The sequence below is a fragment of the Pollachius pollachius genome (genome assembly GCF_949987615.1).
Source record: "Pollachius pollachius genome assembly, chromosome: 2".
Classification (NCBI taxonomy): Eukaryota; Metazoa; Chordata; class Actinopteri; order Gadiformes; family Gadidae; genus Pollachius; species Pollachius pollachius.
Window position 1 is genome coordinate 51,476,959 of NC_136935.1, and position 17,829 is coordinate 51,494,787.

At 46.3% G+C, this 17,829-nt stretch overlaps 3 protein-coding genes across 6 annotated transcripts in view; 2 read left to right on the top strand and 1 right to left on the bottom strand.

The window, feature by feature from the left end:
* Window positions 1–462: 462 nt before the first annotated feature.
* Window positions 463–4,942, top strand: LOC307071480 (pannexin-1-like; the record flags this gene model as incomplete). Its single annotated transcript, XM_079730466.1, has 5 exons — window positions 463–643; window positions 2,301–2,422; window positions 2,930–3,129; window positions 3,578–4,082; window positions 4,799–4,942. The coding sequence occupies 5 exons, from the start codon at window positions 463–465 to the stop codon at window positions 4,940–4,942; spliced, it is 1,152 nt and encodes a 383-aa protein (XP_079586592.1).
* Window positions 4,943–6,237: 1,295 nt separating this feature from the next.
* Window positions 6,238–15,457, top strand: nde1 (nudE neurodevelopment protein 1). Of its 3 annotated transcripts, none has more exons than XM_079730957.1 (9): window positions 6,238–6,501; window positions 6,625–6,748; window positions 7,654–7,807; window positions 8,507–8,655; window positions 8,742–8,878; window positions 11,102–11,266; window positions 12,028–12,113; window positions 12,644–12,807; window positions 13,695–15,457. In XM_079730957.1, exons 2-9 carry the CDS (start codon window positions 6,663–6,665, stop codon window positions 13,786–13,788), a joined length of 1,035 nt encoding a protein of 344 aa, XP_079587083.1. In that variant the 5' UTR covers window positions 6,238–6,501; window positions 6,625–6,662; the 3' UTR covers window positions 13,789–15,457. The 3 variants fall into 3 exon arrangements, with proteins under 3 accessions (XP_079587083.1, XP_079587085.1, XP_079587084.1); XM_079730959.1 differs by having other exon boundaries at window positions 12,644–12,798; XM_079730958.1 differs by having other exon boundaries at window positions 6,635–6,748.
* Window positions 15,458–15,488: 31 nt separating this feature from the next.
* Window positions 15,489–17,829, bottom strand: part of LOC307092150 (myosin-11-like) — a 39,470-nt gene continuing 37,129 nt past the window's right edge. The window contains exons 40-42 of one of the 2 annotated variants that reach the window (XM_079759052.1): window positions 17,538–17,710; window positions 17,129–17,158; window positions 16,364–16,504 (exon numbers count right to left, since the gene is read on the bottom strand). In XM_079759052.1, coding sequence (XP_079615178.1) covers window positions 17,134–17,158; window positions 17,538–17,710 — 198 coding nt within the window. In that variant the 3' untranslated portion in view covers window positions 16,364–16,504; window positions 17,129–17,133. Of the gene's footprint in view, window positions 16,505–17,128; window positions 17,159–17,537; window positions 17,711–17,829 lie in introns of both variants that reach the window. The other variant, XM_079759051.1, reaches the window with a different exon arrangement.

Below are 17,829 nucleotides of genomic sequence, written 5' to 3' on the forward strand. Positions count from 1 at the left end.
TAAAACATATTTTTAAATATAATTCCTTAAGTTACAAATGTTTTTTTATAATTCGTCATTGGACGTTGTGATGCCTTCAAAATAGTCCTCGATTCGTTCATTAAATGTTGGATTAAAGCGAATAAAGGAATTATTATATATTTTTGTGCCCCCTAGCGGCGGACCGAGCGGACAGAAAACCCCGTACCCCCGCAGCAGCAGGTGCGTGTAGAGGCAGAACAGCGCTCCCTAGCGGCGGACCGACACATAACACCGCACCGCGCCCCGTTACCCCGACGCTTCTTATTCAGGGTACAGTAACGGTCACGGGATGAGTGGTTCAATGAATAACAGACGACATTAATAAACTAACGGAAATTGAACCACCATTGAAGAAGTGCCTGGGAACAGATACACACTGGTTGTTATAGCGCCGGATATTGATACTTCAATTAGTGATTAGTTGCCTTTGTTCCAGTCCCAATGGCGATAGCCCACGTAGCCACAGAATACGTCTTCTCCGACTTTCTACTCAAAGACCCCACTGAGTCAAAGTACAAGGGACTGCGGCTGGAGCTGGCCGTGGACAAGATAGTGAGCTGTCTGGCCGTGGGGCTTCCTTTGTTCCTCATCTCCTTGGCTTTCGCGCAAGAAGTATCAGTGGGTGAGTTGAGCACAAACACGTTTATCTCTGAACCCCATCTGCAATATCCTCCTAAACTATGCATGCATTACAATGTCGTCTTAACGGTAATGAAATCAAACCTACATGCCTTTGCAGGGGTTCCTTCGTTTGCGTTCAGACACGTCTTTATTTGAGCCCCACCGGCAGGTTGAATACTATGAATAAAGTCGACTTGTTTAAGAGGCCGTAGGGGCGATAGGCTGCGGGGCTGGAGGGGAGGCGCGCTTGACTCCTCCCTTCCGGCGTTCTCAGTGGCGCTTTATGACTCAAAATAACTATAGACAACCTGAATGGGGCACAATAAGAAAATAGTAGTATAATAACAGTCATTATTCTCGTAATCCTCCATGCACCCAGCCTGTATCCTCTATTGTTGTTGCCTTACGTGCCATTGTTGTTGCCTTACGTTATTGGACTTGCACCCATAGCCCGCTATCCCAGAGGCACCGCCCTCCTCGACTCTCAATAACTATATTTGAATAACATTTACACACTTTGATAGCTATTTTCATCCAAAATGATCCACTCAGTAAAAAGATTAAGGTCGGAAAAAACAAGAGATTTGAAAACTGAAATGGGAGAAACGTTAAATCTGAGTGCATGATAGAATAGAAAGCAAGGGTTTATTTGTGTTATTTTATTCACTCAATAAACTGTTAGTGCTCAAGAGACAGGGCTTTCTGTCAAGAGAGACGTCAATAAACAAGCAAGCATAGTTCGAATTATGGAGAAGGTATTCCTGGAAGAGCTGAGGCCTCTCATGCACTTAAAAGGTGGTGATTGCTCTAGAGGCCATATGGAGCTGGAGCTTCTATTATTAATGTACTCACTAAGTTACAAAGTGCTTTACCAAGACATACAAACAAGAGAAAGGACCACCAGATACAAATACAAATAGAATAGATTCAGTAATAATGATAAGCGTGGTATGAATGACTAAAACACAATAAAGCAAGCAGAGTAAAAGAGGAAGAATAACCTAGTCAAGAGAAAGCAATTCTGTGAAAGTTTCAGAGCCAGTCAGCCTGAACCCCTGTAGGTCCATCTGTGATTCTCCTGAGTGGCACCAAGCATGGAGAGAGGCTTGTGCATTACTTCCACACAGTGGAGGGCCCAAAAGCCCTTCATTAGTGCGCAACAAAGAGAGAGCGGGCACAACAAGGCATTACTATGAGGGATGCAATGTGTGTTGGGGCAGATTCTGTGGATACCCCTGAACCGCAGCAGCCCAGTTCTGAACTTGATGAGGGCCGACAGAGGGACCGAAGAAAGGGTTCACATGTGTGCAAGGCAAACTTTTATGGGTTCAATTAAAATGATTTATAAATAGCATCATGTTGCTGACTTAAACCAGCAGCGTAGGGTGTCCTTTAAACCTGCCTCACTCCTCCAACATACAAGTTAAAAAGTATAAAAATCCTTAAAATGCAGTTTTAGTTTCTACATAATTGAGTCAATAAAGTTAACTACATTTACTAGTCGGTAATGAACCCGATTTTAAATAAGAAAGGTTCAATGTGAAAGAAAGGGCACCTTCTTCCACTCTAAGGTCATCCGACTGCATTACGACGCTCTGCAGACTGAGTTATTCCCCCGTAGCACCTAACATCACATGTCCCCTCCTCTTGGCCTACAGGAACGCAGATCAGCTGTTTCGCTCCCACCAACTTCTCCTGGCGACAGGCCTTCTACGTGGATAACTTCTGCTGGGCGGCCTTACAGCAGCAGCCTCAGAGCTCCCCACTGTGGCTCCACAAGGTACCCTGTGGGCCCCCATCAACTATGCATAACGCTCATTAATGTTGAATCTTGTGAGCACTGCTAGACGGACTATGTAGGGATGGTGGTTGTAAGAGTTTAGCAGAAAAGGGGGAGAGCAGTATAGGAAAGTCAAGCACAAAAGTCACGTTCAGGCTACTTTGGACAGTTATTTTGTTTTAAAGGAATAAAAGAAGAGAATAGAAGAATTTGTTGATAAAGTTTTTAAGGAAATAAAATAAATTAATACAGAATCTGCTGACTTTTCTGATGGACAGAAATCCAAGTATAATTGAAAGATTAAATCTAAAAGTAAAATGTTACCATTTGCCAGAGGCTTTGTGTTATGTTTGACGGTCTTTTTATTCAACATCTTTTTGCCGTTGATAAGCTGATTAGATGTTATTTTATTATATTATATATTTTATATTATTATTATTATTACATTTTTTGTGTCTTCAAACCTGTGTTGGATTCTTCCTCAAACCCAACCGTGTGTCCCCTCAGTTCTTCCCGTACATCCTGCTGCTGCTGGCCACCCTCATGTCCATCCCAGCCCTGATCTGGCGCTTCACCGCAGAGCCTCACCTCTCCTCCGACCTAAACTTCATCATGGAGGAGCTCGACCGCTTCTACAACCAGGCCATCAAGCTGGCCAAGAACCTGGCGGCGCTGGAGAGCAAGGACACGTCTGGAGACGGAGAAGGGTAACACAATAGTGACTTATGCATTCAGGGTGTTTAGCAGACGCTTTTATCCAATAGACTAACAATAAGTACACTTGTTAAAAGAAGGAGAAACAACAATATATCTCTATGGGTACAGTAAGAATAGTCATAGAACCAAGTGCCAAGCACTAACCATCGCTAGGTTAACCCATTCTCCGTATACAACAGAGATAGCTAGGAGAAGATGCTACACAATGCTAGGTACTACTTTTAAGTGCCAGGACGTACAACGTACAATAAGTGTGTAAGAGGGGTTGGGGTAAGGGGGGGGGGGGGGGGGGGGGGGGGGGGGGGGGGGCTATGCAGAGTCTAGGTGAACTCTGAACAAGGTAACATGATAAGAAGCATTACAATAAAGTAAAACAAACGTCCTATTTGGTGATCAAAGATCAGACAAGAACCAACCGACCCCATGATCCCCTCTCAGGAGCGCTCCGGACCTGGCCGAGGGCTGCCTCAAATACCCGCTGGTGGAGCAGTACCTGAAGACCAAGCGCTTCTCCCACGACCTGGTGCTGAAGTACCTGGCCTGCCGGGGCCTGACCTTTCTCATCCTGGCCCTGGCCTGCACCTATCTGGGCTACTACATCACGCTGGCCACCCTCACCGACGAGTTCGCCTGCGACCTGCGCACCGGCGTGCTGAAGAACGACAGCGTGGTCCCCGAGGCGGTGCAGTGCAAGCTGGTGGCGGTCGGAATCTTCCGGCTCCTCAGCTACACCAACCTGGCGGTGTACGTGCTCCTCGCCCCGCTGGTAGTCTACGCCGCCCTGGGCCCGGCGCGCCAGAGCTCCGGGTTCCTCAAACCCTACGAGCTGCTGCCCGGCTTCGGGACGCTGGGCCTGGTCACTCCCCGCTACAACGACCTGAGCATCTACCTGCTGTTCCTGAAGGAAAACCTCAGCAAGCTCAAGTCCTTTAAGTGTCTGCAGGTGAGTCCCCTGACACACTATCATGTGTTACGTTCACCCAGGGGCCGGCGCGGGCCGTTTCGGTGCCCTAGGCGACTCGGCATTAAATTGTGCTCTGGACAGGACTTGCGAGCGCGGGGGGGGGGGGTGATTATATTAAGAAAAAACAACGGTGGGCCTCTTCATAACTCATTAATATATTTTTGTAATTCAATAATGTAATTTCTTTTTTATTTTTTTAAAATTTTTGGTGCCCCCCCAGGTACTTACATAGGTACCCTACGCACTCTGCGTATAGGGAGCGTCAGCAGCGGTCAGGATGAGGTGCCTTGCTCAGGGGAACCTCAACACTCGGCTAGGTGATCAAGCAGGAGATCAAACTAGCAATCTTTCGGTTAAAAGTTAACCTGCTCTACCGCCTGAGCTACAAGCGGCCGGGTCTTTAATCCAGTTGCTATAACAGAACTCTGGGGGCCAGTCGTCGAGTTGTTGATTTGAAACCTTTACACACATGTTTTAACAGTTTACTTCTGTTGCTGAATTTATGCTTGCCGATTTACCATTTACCTGCTCAGAAGCGAACGAAGGTGAAACCCAGATTTGAGCTGGTCTGCCATCAGACTTTAGACATGAATATCAAATCCGATTTGAGAGATCACATTTTATATAACGAATGCTAAATGATGAAGGAAAAGGCTATTTTAATCTGCAGAATAAGCAGCTTGTTCCTCCGCCAGGTCCTGGAGCTGTTGCAGGAGAACGGAGAGATGGGCTTTGACACCATGTGTCTGCTAAGGACCAGGGGCCAGGTCAAGACCGACGTGGTGGACAGCAAGAAGTCATGTCAAGAAACAAAGAAGAGCGAGGGATCATCCAACTGAAGGGCTAGACGGTGAAACGATAATAATAATAATGTTGGTCTTCCGTAGAATGTTTGGTCCAATTTGTTGGTCATGTTCTCTTCAATGCACTGATCATATTTCACCCGTTAGTTGCACCTTTGTTACCTCTTATTTTAGAATGGTTTGTTAATTCTGGTGCAGGCCTTTACTCCTGAAGTTAGTACATGAATAACATGATGTAGAAATAGCATTTTATTTAAGTTGATTTGTTTTAGAGCAAATATTTATTTACTATTAGTAATATTTATTTAGCCTTTGGTTTATTTACTGTGAATCTTAGGAGCACTGATATAACACATTGTTTAGTATTAAGTTATAAAAACGTTTTAGGAGTCAGACCTAGAAGTGTTATTCTGTCACAGAGCTACTAGTTGTTATCTCCTGTACTAAAACAACAAATGATGCATGATAAGTCAAGGCAATAAAGAGGCAGCAAAGAGATATCATAATTAATATAATGTCTCTAAAACCCACAATCAAAATGCAGTCAATCAAACAGTATTATTACCATTGTAAATCCAGTAGCTATATATGGATGAATATGCTATATTCTAATATACAAGTCAAATTGCATGTCAAAAGCCATAAAGTATTTATCTAAATATTAAACAAACCCTTTCAACACTTTACCCTCTGACATGTCACTATGATGTACAACATCATAAGGATACATAGAAACACGTGTCCTTGTGTAATGCATGTGTATTCTGGATGCCATCTTAATGCCTTATGGAGATGCACTTTGAGATTGCTGTAACAAGTGTGTAAGGAATGAATACTCATTACTGAAGTGTGTGCATATTCTATTTTGTATTGCATTACTCTGAAACAGTAGTTGTTCAAAACATGTGTGATTGTTACTGGGTCTATTCCGCAAGCTGTTTTAAATAATCTGTTACATATTTTTTCGAGATGAGAATTCTTTTTAAATTTTCTTATAGTTGGAATGTACTTTTTTTAAACTTTCAATAAAACGACATACTACAATAAGACTACAAAGAATGCATGTATTTCCTGCTCTAAATCAGTTCATAACCTGATTTGATAATATATCTATAAGGCCTTTAAGGCCAGGTAATGAACGCATTGCAAAGTGGACACCTGTCACACATTCAAAGCAGCATTCAAACTGAACCTCAAAAGTACTGGCCGATAAGAGGGCGTGGATCCGTTACAAGGGAACAAACCTGGTTGGACGCCCTTCGCGTGACGTCATCCACGTCGACCAATGGGATCCTCTGAACGAAGTAGAGTTTAGATTTGGTTGATGAGCTGCTAGCATAATAAGACTTTTGTTAGCTGGGCGACCGAGCCTTTGTTTTCATAAAGCTTTTCCACGTTTGCTTTTAAAGAAGATACGGTTACTCGGATCACAGTAACCTAATCCCGAAAGCTCGATTCAGATGGTGTTGGCCCTAAATTCGCCTCAGCTTTGTTCAAGTCGTTAGCTTAGCCGGCTAAGAGCTAGCCTCGGGTAGCTCATCCAGAAGCTCCTCAGTGCTTCCACTCTACTGCCACGAAGCAACCCCTACTTGAAGGTACTACTGCTGTTTGATTCACAGACCTTCTTAGTTTGCGACATGACAGAGTAGGTGTGGCCCTGAAGAAGCTTATAAAAGTGGGCATTTCTTTATTTGTCCCTCTTCTATGTCATCTCTGAGGTGGCTTCAGTCCATCGTGGATCCAGCAGCCGGCGGTCATGGGAGAGCCCTCAGCGAAGAGCTTCTCCTCCCTGGAAGAAGAGCTCCACTTCTGGAAGAGCCAGGCGGAGGGACACCAGCAAAGGTGACACCTCAACTGAGGACACTCGTTTGTTCTGATAACTGTGTGTGTATGTGTGAGATAATATATAATGACCATTACCATCCCTGTTAATAAACTAACTGTAATATGCTTAGTGGTCCATCAGTTGTGGAGAATCTCTCGGGCCTAGGATGGCAGTCTGTCTGAGGTGACAAGTTAAACTAACTCTATAAACCTGTTCTGAATGTTCTCGTAGTCTGGTCTACGGGGATGAGTTAAACTAACTCCTAATCTGCTCAGTAGTCCATCAGTGGTGAAGAATCTCTCGGTAGTCTACTTATCTTAACTTATCTCGAGTAATGAGTTAAACTAACTCTATGAACCGGTTCTGGATGTAGTAATAATAATATATTTAATTTGTAGAGCAATTTACATTCAGAAATCTCAAAGTGCTGCAGAGTTTAAGAGAGAGAAAAAATAAAATAAAAGGGGTTGTTAAAACATATAAAACATAAACAGTAAAAGGGAAATTAGCAAAAGGCTTTTTTAAAAAGATAAGTCTTAAGTTTTTTTAAAAAAAACAGCTGTAGTTTGGGGCATTCAGGCGGTCAGGGGGGGCGTTCCATAGTCTGGGGACAGCAGCGGAGGCAACCCGATCGCCCACGGTGCGGATCTTGGTCTTAGGTGGTCTGAGGGTGTGTGCTGATGCAAAGCGAAGTGTACTCGTAGTCTGGTCTACGGTGATGAGTTAAACTAACTCAGTAGTCCATCAGTGGTGAAGAATCTCTCGGTAGTCTACTTATCTTAACTTATCTCAAGTGACGAGTTAAACTAACTCTATGAACCGGTTCTGGGTGTCACTGTGCCCTTTGACAGCTGCCTGACAGCAGCAGCCCTGTTTCAGGGTGAACTGGTTCCCTATCTAACCTCACTGCTCCCCCCCCCAGGGCCGACGAGGCCCACGAGGAGCTGCAGGAGTTCCAGCAGATGAGCCGAGACTACGAGGCAGAGCTGGAGACGGAGCTGAAGCACTGCGAGGCGCGCAACAAAGAGCTGCTTTCAGACAACAGCCGGCTCAGAATGGAGCTGGACAACATTAGGGTACGATGGCGTTCTCCCTGGGCCCTTTTTACACACACAAACACACGCGTACACACACGTACACACACCTACACGTACAGACACACATGCCGTAAACACGTTGTAAACACTGAGCTCTAAAGTCTATTTACAGATCATTTCCGGGCGATCTTCTGCCTCTATGAAGCAGCTGACTGCTATTTTGATTCAGACGTCCACAGGGAAGGAACATCGATGAAAGGGATGACTAGTTAATTATTCAATACATAAATCTGCTCTTCATCGCTCACGGACAGTGGAGACGTCTCAAGGGCTAGTTTGTCTCGCTTAACGACTACAGAATCCTAAATAACCGCTTTAATACGGAGATGTACAAACACAGGCAGTAGGGCCTCCTGATAATAATATTAATGTCCCCGCTGTTTGGGAAATGGAGCATGTTTATCTTGATCGTATTGTTGGGGGCGGAATTAGGCACAGGAGGTAGAGTGAGGGGGCTGGTAACTGGAAGGTTGCTAGTTCGATCCCCAGCTCCTCTTGTCGAGGTGTCCCTGAGCAAGACAGCTCACCCTGCCTGCTCCCGACGAGCTGGCTGTCACCTCGCATGGCTGAGTGAATGTGAGGCAATAACGTAAAGCGCTTTGAGTGGCCACTGGTTAGAAAAGCGCAGAATAAAGGCAGTCCATTTACCATTAACCATTGTTGTCTCTGTGGTTTCAGGAGAAGTACGACATCCAGCACGCCGAAGCGTTCAGACAGATCTCGACGTTGGAAGGCGACCTGGCCCAGACCACAGCGGCGAGAGACCACCTCCAGAAGTACATCAGAGAGCTGGAGCAGTCCAACGACGACCTGGAGCGGGCGAAGAGGTGGGGGTTCAGACTGAACATGCAGATAATCCGTCCTCCTGGGATACCGTCTGATAAAACGTTGTTCCTGCTGTGTCTCCTCTCAGGGCCACCATCATGTCCCTGGAGGACTTTGAGCAGAGGATGAACCAGGTCATCGAGCGCAACGCCTTCCTGGAGAGCGAGCTGGACGAGAAGGAGACGCTGTTGGAGTCGGTGCAGAGGCTGAAGGACGAGGCCAGAGGTAGAGGCACAATCCAACACGCTATCTAACCTGTTAGAGGCCAGAGTCACACCAACACACTATCTAACCTGTTAGAGGTAGAGGCACACCAACACACTATATAACCTGTTAGAGGCCAGAGGTAGAGTCACACCAACACACTATCTAACCTGTTAGAGGCCAGAGGTAGTGTCACACCAACACACTATCTAACCTGCTAGAGGCCAGAGGTAGAGGCACAACCCAGCACACTATCTAACCTGCTAGAGGCCAGAGGTAGAGTCACACCAACACACTATCTAACCTGCTAGAGGCCAGAGGTAGAGGCACAACCCAGCACACTATCTAACCTGCTAGAGGCCAGAGGTAGAGTCACACCAACACACTATCTAACCTGTTAGAGGCCAGAGGTAGTCACACCAACACACTATATAACCTGTTAGAGGCCAGAGGTAGTCACACCAACACACTATATAACCTGTTAGAGGCCAGAGGTAGTCACACCAACACACTATATAACCTGTTAGAGGCCAGAGGTAGTCACACCAACACACTATATAACCTGTTAGAGGCCAGAGGTAGTCACACCAACACACTATATAACCTGTTAGAGGCCAGAGGTAGTCACACCAACACACTATATAACCTGTTAGAGGCCAGAGGTAGTCACACCAACACACTATATAACCTGTTAGAGGCCAGAGGTAGTGTCACACCAACACACTATCTAACCTGCTAGAGGCCAGAGGTAGAGGCACAACCCAGCACACTATCTAACCTGCTAGAGGCCAGAGGTAGAGTCACACCAACACACTATCTAACCTGTTAGAGGCCAGAGGTAGTCACACCAACACACTATATAACCTGTTAGAGGCCAGAGGTAGTCACACCAACACACTATATAACCTGTTAGAGGCCAGAGGTAGTCACACCAACACACTATATAACCTGTTAGAGGCCAGAGGTAGTCACACCAACACACTATATAACCTGTTAGAGGCCAGAGGTAGTCACACCAACACACTATATAACCTGTTAGAGGCCAGAGGTAGTCACACCAACACACTATATAACCTGTTAGAGGCTGAAGGACGAGGCCAGCAGTACGGTCTCACGTGCCACACTGCACTCTTTTCGTCCCGTTTTTTTTTTCACAGCTTGAAGAACTGCTGATCACTGCACTGTTCCCAACCGACAAAGCGTGTTTATTTCAGTCCCTATTAAATGTGATTTCTGGGATAGTGAGACCAATACCCGACTATTGATTCAGAGATATATAATTACTTATGTATATACAGCAGGCCTATATCTTCTCCTCCTACGGGCCTTCACCAGGGCTCTTTGGTATGGTCTTAGATTCTGAAACTCGGCAGAATGAATCGGTATCACATTGCAAAAAGCATCCCTGCACGTTTGTGCACACAAGCTGTCAGCTTGACTTCAGTCGGTTTCTCTGAACTAAAAACAGCCAGACTGCAACCTAACGACAAATCTAACGACTGTCTGCATCAATAACATCAGATTATACGGACAAAACTGCTGTGTCGTTCCTGGCCTGTGTCTGAAAGAAGCCTGACATTAAAGATTACGTATCATGCTTTTTTAGGGTTAATAATTGCATTTGAGGGTACTACTAGAATAGGGCTACATGCTTGTGTGTCCGAAATACACCTTATTATTCTCACTGTTCATTTCTGCAAAACCATTTTCAGCGTCTTTCAAAAATGTTTTGATTTGTGTCATGTCGCTTTAAGGCCCTCCTCCCGAGTAGCCCCGTCTGCTGTGATTGGTCAGTGGGCCCACTCTGTTGCGATTGGTCGAACGCATTGCAAATTCACACCCCCGAAAAGTTGTAAATATTGCGGGTAGCCGGGAGGCGGGACCTCAGCACCTCAGCACCGCCCACTAGTTTGAGCGCAGACGAGCCGTTTCACGCTCTTATTGAGGGGCGTTCTCTGAGATTTCTCTAGCTTAGCAGACGTAAAACATGTATCAATACTTCATATTACAGTCTAAAGCAAAGGGAGAAGTCAAAAAAGCATTATATCCCCCCATTAATGTCCCGAGCTCGGAGCCTAAACGACCACGTTGTCTTTTTTTCTTTTATTTTTCCTTTCTTTAACCAGGTGAAGTCCCATTGAGATATTGAAATCTCTTTTACAAGGGAGCCCTGGGGCAGACAGACAGAAACATTGATGACATAAGAGACTAATGAGGACAAACATTGTGTCCGTGTGTCATCAGACCTCCGACAGGAGCTGGCGGTGCAGCAGAAGGACCCCCGGCCGCTGGGCAGCTCGGCGCTGGACTGTGAGAAGATGGACCTCCAGAGGCCCGCCCCCTGCAGCCCGGCCGCGCCCTCCAAACCCCCGGCGCCCTTCGCCACGCCCGCCTCCAGCCTCCGCAGAGGTGGGAGCGGCCTCTGTTCCTTCCTCCTCACTTTACCCGTTACCTTTACCCGTTACCTTTACCCGTTACCTTTACCCGTTACCTTTACCCGTTACCTTTACCCGTTAGCTTTACCCGTTACCTTTACCCGTTAGCTTTACCCGTTACCTTTACCTGTTACCTTACCTTTACCCGTTAGCTTTACCCATTGCCTTTACCCGTTAGCTTTACCCGTTAGCTTTACCCGTTACCGTTTACCCGTTACCTTTACCTGTTACCTTACCTTTACCCGTTATCTTTACCCGTTACCTTTACCCGTTACCTTTACCCATTACCTTTACCCATTATCTTTACCAATTACCCATTACCTTTACCCATACCTTTACATTTACATTAACATTCAGGGCGTTTAGCAGACGCTTTTATCCTAAGCCACTTACAATGAGTACATTTGTCAGAAGAAGGAGAAACAACAATATATCATTGTCGGTACAGTAAGGATGTTCATAGAACCAAGTGCCAAGCACTAACCATCACTAGGTTAACCCATTCCCCGTACACAACAGAGATAGCTAGGATAAGATGCCCTAAAATGCTGATGGACAACATGCAATAAAGTGCGTACATTAAGTGCCAAGACGTACAACATACAATAAATGTGTACGAGGGGTATGGGGGTTATTTCATTGTTCATGATGAAATCATATCTACTGATACTATTATTGGGTTTCTTTTGTGTAATAATACGTTCCATAATAATGCTCCCAATTGTACATTTGTAGGCGACAGTCTGGCCGGAACACCACTGACGACGTCGGCCAGAATATCTGCCCTCAATATTGTGGGGGAACTTCTGAGGAAAGTGGGGGTGAGTAATTTGGCTGTTATTAATATGACTGTACAGTACAACACACAAAACCATGTAATGCAACATTTGGGGAAATGACCCCTTGTTGGATTTCTTTACAGGCTGAAAATAAATAGCCTGATATTTGAATCTTGGCCTCCAAAATAACTTGTATATATTTAACTCTGTTGGGGAGGTTATTTTAGAACAAAGCAAATCATTTCTCACAAATGGAGGCGAGTGTGTGTGTGTGTGTGTGTGTGTGTGTGTGTGTGTGTGTGTGTGTGTGTCAGTCAGGGCACATTGATATGATTTCTTCTTTGCCTCCATGTTCATATTCATGACAAATCTCCAAGCGCTGGTTTCACCTAGACTCTGAATCCCTCTGCTCTTGAATCAATTCAAATAAATGAGCAGGTCAGACGTCAAACACGTTGTAATGAACTGGGTGGCCTTTGTAAAGATGTCTTACAGAGTCACAGGCTGCTACTCCAGACACTCGGGCTGTGTCCTGACCGGCGCTGATCACTTTGTCCCCTTCCTCCCGTCAGAACCTGGAGTCCAAGCTGGCGTCGTGCCGGGACTTTGTGTACGACACCAACAGCAGCCGGGCTCTGCTCCTGGCCGGGCCCCTCTCCCCCGGGGCCCTCTCTGCTGTGGACGGGGCCGCCGACCCCCTAGCCAGCACCATGAGTCCTCCCCCCCAGTACGACAGGTACACACTGACACGCAAGCACGCACGCACGCATGCCCACACGTGTATACATCAGCCATCCAGACGTAGAAGGTGCTTTGTTGCCTGGTAGATTAATGATAAGTATGTTATAAAACACTCATAATTGGTAATGTTTTTTATTATTTACAAGGTTTATGTTAGTCTAAAATGCATAATTTAGTTATGTATAAAGGATAAAACCATTTCTATATTTAGTTTGACGTCACTGTTTAGTATAAACTAGGGTTGGACGTCACTTTGGTGAGCTGGGAGTCGGAAACTGTAGAAGGCCACACGTTCTGCGTTCGATAATGATTATTGATAATCGTAATTTTGTGTTTTGTAATGAGACATTTAAAATAAATGTATGTTGTCTTGTCGCTAGAATACTGTGTGAGATTTACTCCAGCAAGTGTTAAGCTGCTTTCACACCGCCGCGCGGCAACTCGCCGCCTCCGTTCATTTCGATGCGGGAAGGGCGGCAGAGGGGAGGCGGTTACAAAAGCGGCTGAAAACCAGGAAGCGGTTGCCGCCCACGTGAACGCGCACAGATTTTTTCCCTACCGCTCAGCTTTCCCCGTGTTGAAACTTTCGGCAGCAGCAGCCTCCCGGCGGCAGCAGCAGCAACAGCAGCCGCTTTCGAAACGCCTGGCCCTTCACACCGCCGCGCTCGACCCTCCGGCAGCGAGGGGGTTATTAGGGCGGTTGCCGCGCGGCGGTGTGCAAGCACCTTTACACTTTCGCAACGGTGCCAATACAGTAGTATTTAGTTCCCTGTCACTGAATAGGATTTGTGCGATGTAAAGGACAACGGAGGCAGAGCGCTGGAGGTAACCGTAGAGTGCGTCTGCTCCGTTCCTCCTCATGTGCATTGTCATGTCTTCCAGCCTGGTGAAGCGGTTAGAGTTCGGACCGGCTCCACCACGGGGGGTCTCCCAGGGCCCCCAGTCCCCTCAGGGAGGGGTCAAGATCCTGCTGTAATCCAAGGACTAACCCCCCCACTACCCCCTCGGGACCACCGCATGGAGACTTAAACCCACGTCCTAACAGGCCCTCTAAGACGGTCTGAATGGCTGCCCCCCCCCCCCCCCCCCCCACCACACATAACCAGCACAATGGCTTCTGCTGTTCCTGTCCCGGCCTCTCTGCATCCAGATGCTACGATATCAATGAACTGACCTAGATGGTGACCTCCATCGCTGTCCCCATATCAGAGACCGCACTGCCCAGGAGGGAGGCCACCACCCCTCTGTTGACAGGAGGGCGCCCCCTGCTGCATCGGAGGGTTATGGCAGCACTCCCACTGGCGGAAGAGGCCTGGGTCTGGTGGTACTGGAGTGTTCGATTGGTCAGGATGTACTTAACACATTTCACGACAACAGGAAGTTGACACTGTGACACACTGGGGCCTCGCTGTCGATAGCTCGTTGTGCACAGACTTTGAGATCATGGAGAGGAAACTATAAAGCTAACAGATTTATGATCGTGATGCCAAACTTGAAGCAGATTAAAAGGTCCCATCACCCAGGTGATAGCATTTAAAAAAAAACTAACATAGTGTTTTTAAATATAATGGTTTTACTTTGAACAAATTCAGGGTTTAGAAAGAGCCAATAAGCGGTCTCGAACTAATCAAGTTTTGAACATAATATACTAGTATAAACAGAATAGGGTTGAAGAATAGAAGCCATCTATTATAATGTTGTTATACAATGATGTTAGACTATGGTATGTTGAGATGGAGTGGAGAGTTTCCCCAGCTTTGCCGTTACTGCCTTTAATAGCTGAATCTTCTTTATCAGAGTAGTACCATCCCACGGCCGACCTTTGAACTCTCGGTCGGGCCAGGAGAAGGTGGGGTTCTGCTACTTTAGTAGCATTAGCACAAGCAGGAACTCAAAAGTATACATTCAAGTTTTAATTGAACCAGATGCTTTGGGTCGACTAGTGGCCCGTCGGGGAGTTGATCTCAGATCGGAAAAAGGCTTGTGACTTGAAACGACCCACTCAGCCGTTTACTAGAGCTAGGGTTAGAGTTTATAACGATACAGAGTTTGTGTTTAGTTTATTTTGCCATAATCTGGTTTAAAGTTGAAAGAGGAGAGAATATCAACTTTTAGTGTCCCAACGAAAGAGGATCAGCAGATCTGCAGTTTGAGATGTTTAGAGAGGGTTTAAGATTTGTTGAGACACTGTTCTTCCAGCAGAATCATGAGTTTACGATTAGAAAAAAATATTTTCTATTTTTAATTTGAACCCCTCCAGGAACTTTAAGGAATGCTCTGCAGTGTCGTGTTGGTTATTACGAGTACAGGGAATCCATGTGGAATATTGTACATTTCAGAACAATGTTTCAACAGTATGTTTTTGCTTAACGTCTCGGCACATACAAGAGTGGACCAATTAGTACCGGTTAACGATCCACCAAGTTGTGTGTGTGTGTGACCTAAGTTGTTGCACACACACCCCCTGCTGATGTCATGTGAGCTTACAGACTGTATCTGGCCATGCTACAATGCATCCACCTAGACTACTGTATGTGCCTGTGGAGCTCCAACAATAACCATATCTTCTATCGTGTTTGTTTGCATTTTGTATCAAGATGAGCAGATAATAATATCACTATGCAGTGTGTTGTCATTCAGCGAGACGGAAACAATAAAAGGAGAGTCCCTCTATCATTTTATTTTTTAAGCCTTTATTTCTTGTGCAGGTGGTTTCACAATGAATAGATGGAAAGGGTGACATGGAAACGCCAATGGACTACAGGCAACATGGACGAGTGGATCAACGTATAGCTTTGAGTTTTCCATCTTTTGACGCTTATCACATATTTGAGCATAGGTTCTCTGAAATGGGTCAATGTGGTCGTAAGCAAAGTGCAGTGATAGAAAGGTTCCTGAAACTTCTCCATAAGTTGACTCAGAACATGTTTTTTATGTGTAAGACTGTTTCTGTGTCTACTGTGGAAGCCACCATTGAAGTTAAAAAACCGGTGCGCAAGAAATTCTTCCAATACCATCAATTATTTTAATTTATTCAAATGTGACTGGGTGATCGTTATGGGGAAACTGGTCAAACTGAAATGGGATTGGATGTCAGTTGTCTGAAGTCATCCAAGCAGGATGTGCAAGAAAAAATAAAAATGACAGCAGCACAGGCAACAGGTTTTAAACTGACATTAACAGAAATAATCTTGACAATGCTGCTTCTCTTTGAACAGTGGTCGAAAGGCATTTGGTTAGATGCACTTTTAAAGTGGCTACAAACCACGTCATTCAGTGCAGTACAAAAACTGTGGACATTGCAAATCACACGAATAACGGCAGCGGTATCACCCCTGTACCCCCCCGAATGATCTCCTGCAAAGTCCTTGTTTTGGTTTTCATTTAAAAAAGAAAGTGCTCAGTAAATAAAAAAAGCGGACACATCAGTACACGACTGGGGTTTAGAAATACACGTTTCAAAGTGAAGATAGAATCTATTTTTTAGTATGCATGTCGTCATTGGCCCTCTTTATAAACTCTCGGCCGACATGGTGGACCGTCTCCGTGGCTCTTTCTACTCGGAGGACTTGGTGCCGTTGAAGTCGCCCTGGGAGTCCACCTCCTCTTCTGAGGCGTCGTCCACCACGCCTCTCCGACCGCCGCCCACGCTACGCCGCGGGCCACCGCCGAAGGAGGGCTCGGTGCCACGCCTGGGGAGACACGCACGGATACGCACGCACACAACAGACAGAGACGCACAAGGACAGACACATGCACGTACGCGGACAGACATACAGAAACAGACACACGCATGGACACACACACAAAGAAGCACAGACACACAAACACAAACACACACACACACACACACATACACAAACACAGGCTTTATCACGGCTCCGGTATTCTCGAAAGCGCCTTTAAAGGTGGGTTAGGGTTTTTGCCCGGACACCACTCGTGTCGTTCACACGGTTATGAGCGTCCAACGAGGACGAAGGTGTGAATGGTTAACGCAGGTTGGAAGCGCAGCAGGCGTTTCTCCGCTCAACTCATTGACTCTCCAGCCAGAGGAATGAGTTTGGTTTCAGAAACCAAACCAAGCGCTGAGAAAAATATGGTTGTCGGGTGGCCGAGATTGGGAGTGCTTTCCTCGAAGCACATCCCATCTCGACTGGATTTCTAATTGTAAGATAAACCATATTTCCCTCTTGTTAGGCTTTTGAAGTGCTAGAGAGGATGAGGATGGTGGGGAAAGAGGGAATATTAAATCATGAGAGATGATTAAGCTATAGAGAGATGGGGACGGGGTCACTTCCAGACACGGAGGTACTTGCTTTTTTTACTCCTTGGGTTCTGGGTTGCCTCTGCAAGAGAGATGAACACGGTAGTTGTGCTAAAGCTCAGACAGGTTGCTTATTATACTATTAAAAAGCGTATCAAAAGTATTCACTGTCTGTTCGTCATCTACCCACCTACCCATCTACCCATCTACCCACCTACCCATCTACCCACCTACCCACCTACCCACCTATCCATCCACCTATCTATCTATCCATCTATCTATCTATCTATCTATCTATCTATCTATCTATCTACCTATCTACCGATAAACAATGACTGACTTTAAGGCAGTATCTGAGGCACTTCCGATTTCCGATTTTCCGGCATCGGTATCGGAACGACTCTACATCTAGAACAGCCGTTTAGCCACCGGCGTGCCGCCGCGGTGGCGCCGGGCGCTACCTGAGTTTGCTCTTCAGCGAGTTGACCTCGCGGCCCAGGGCGTCGCTGGCCTCGGTGGCCTCGTCCAGCTCCCGCTGCAGCTTCCTTCGGGCGGCCGTGGCGCGCTGGGACTCCTCCTCGGACTCCTCCAGCTGCCGCTTCAGCTGCTTCATGCGCGCCGTGGACTTGTCCGCCTGTAGGGGGGGGAGCACGAGGTCAGCAGCGTTACTCACGCTGGTGGCGTGTGCTACGGACGCGTGTCATCCTAAGGGTCAATGGTCCATTTCCACACCTCATCATCACTCTTCAGCAT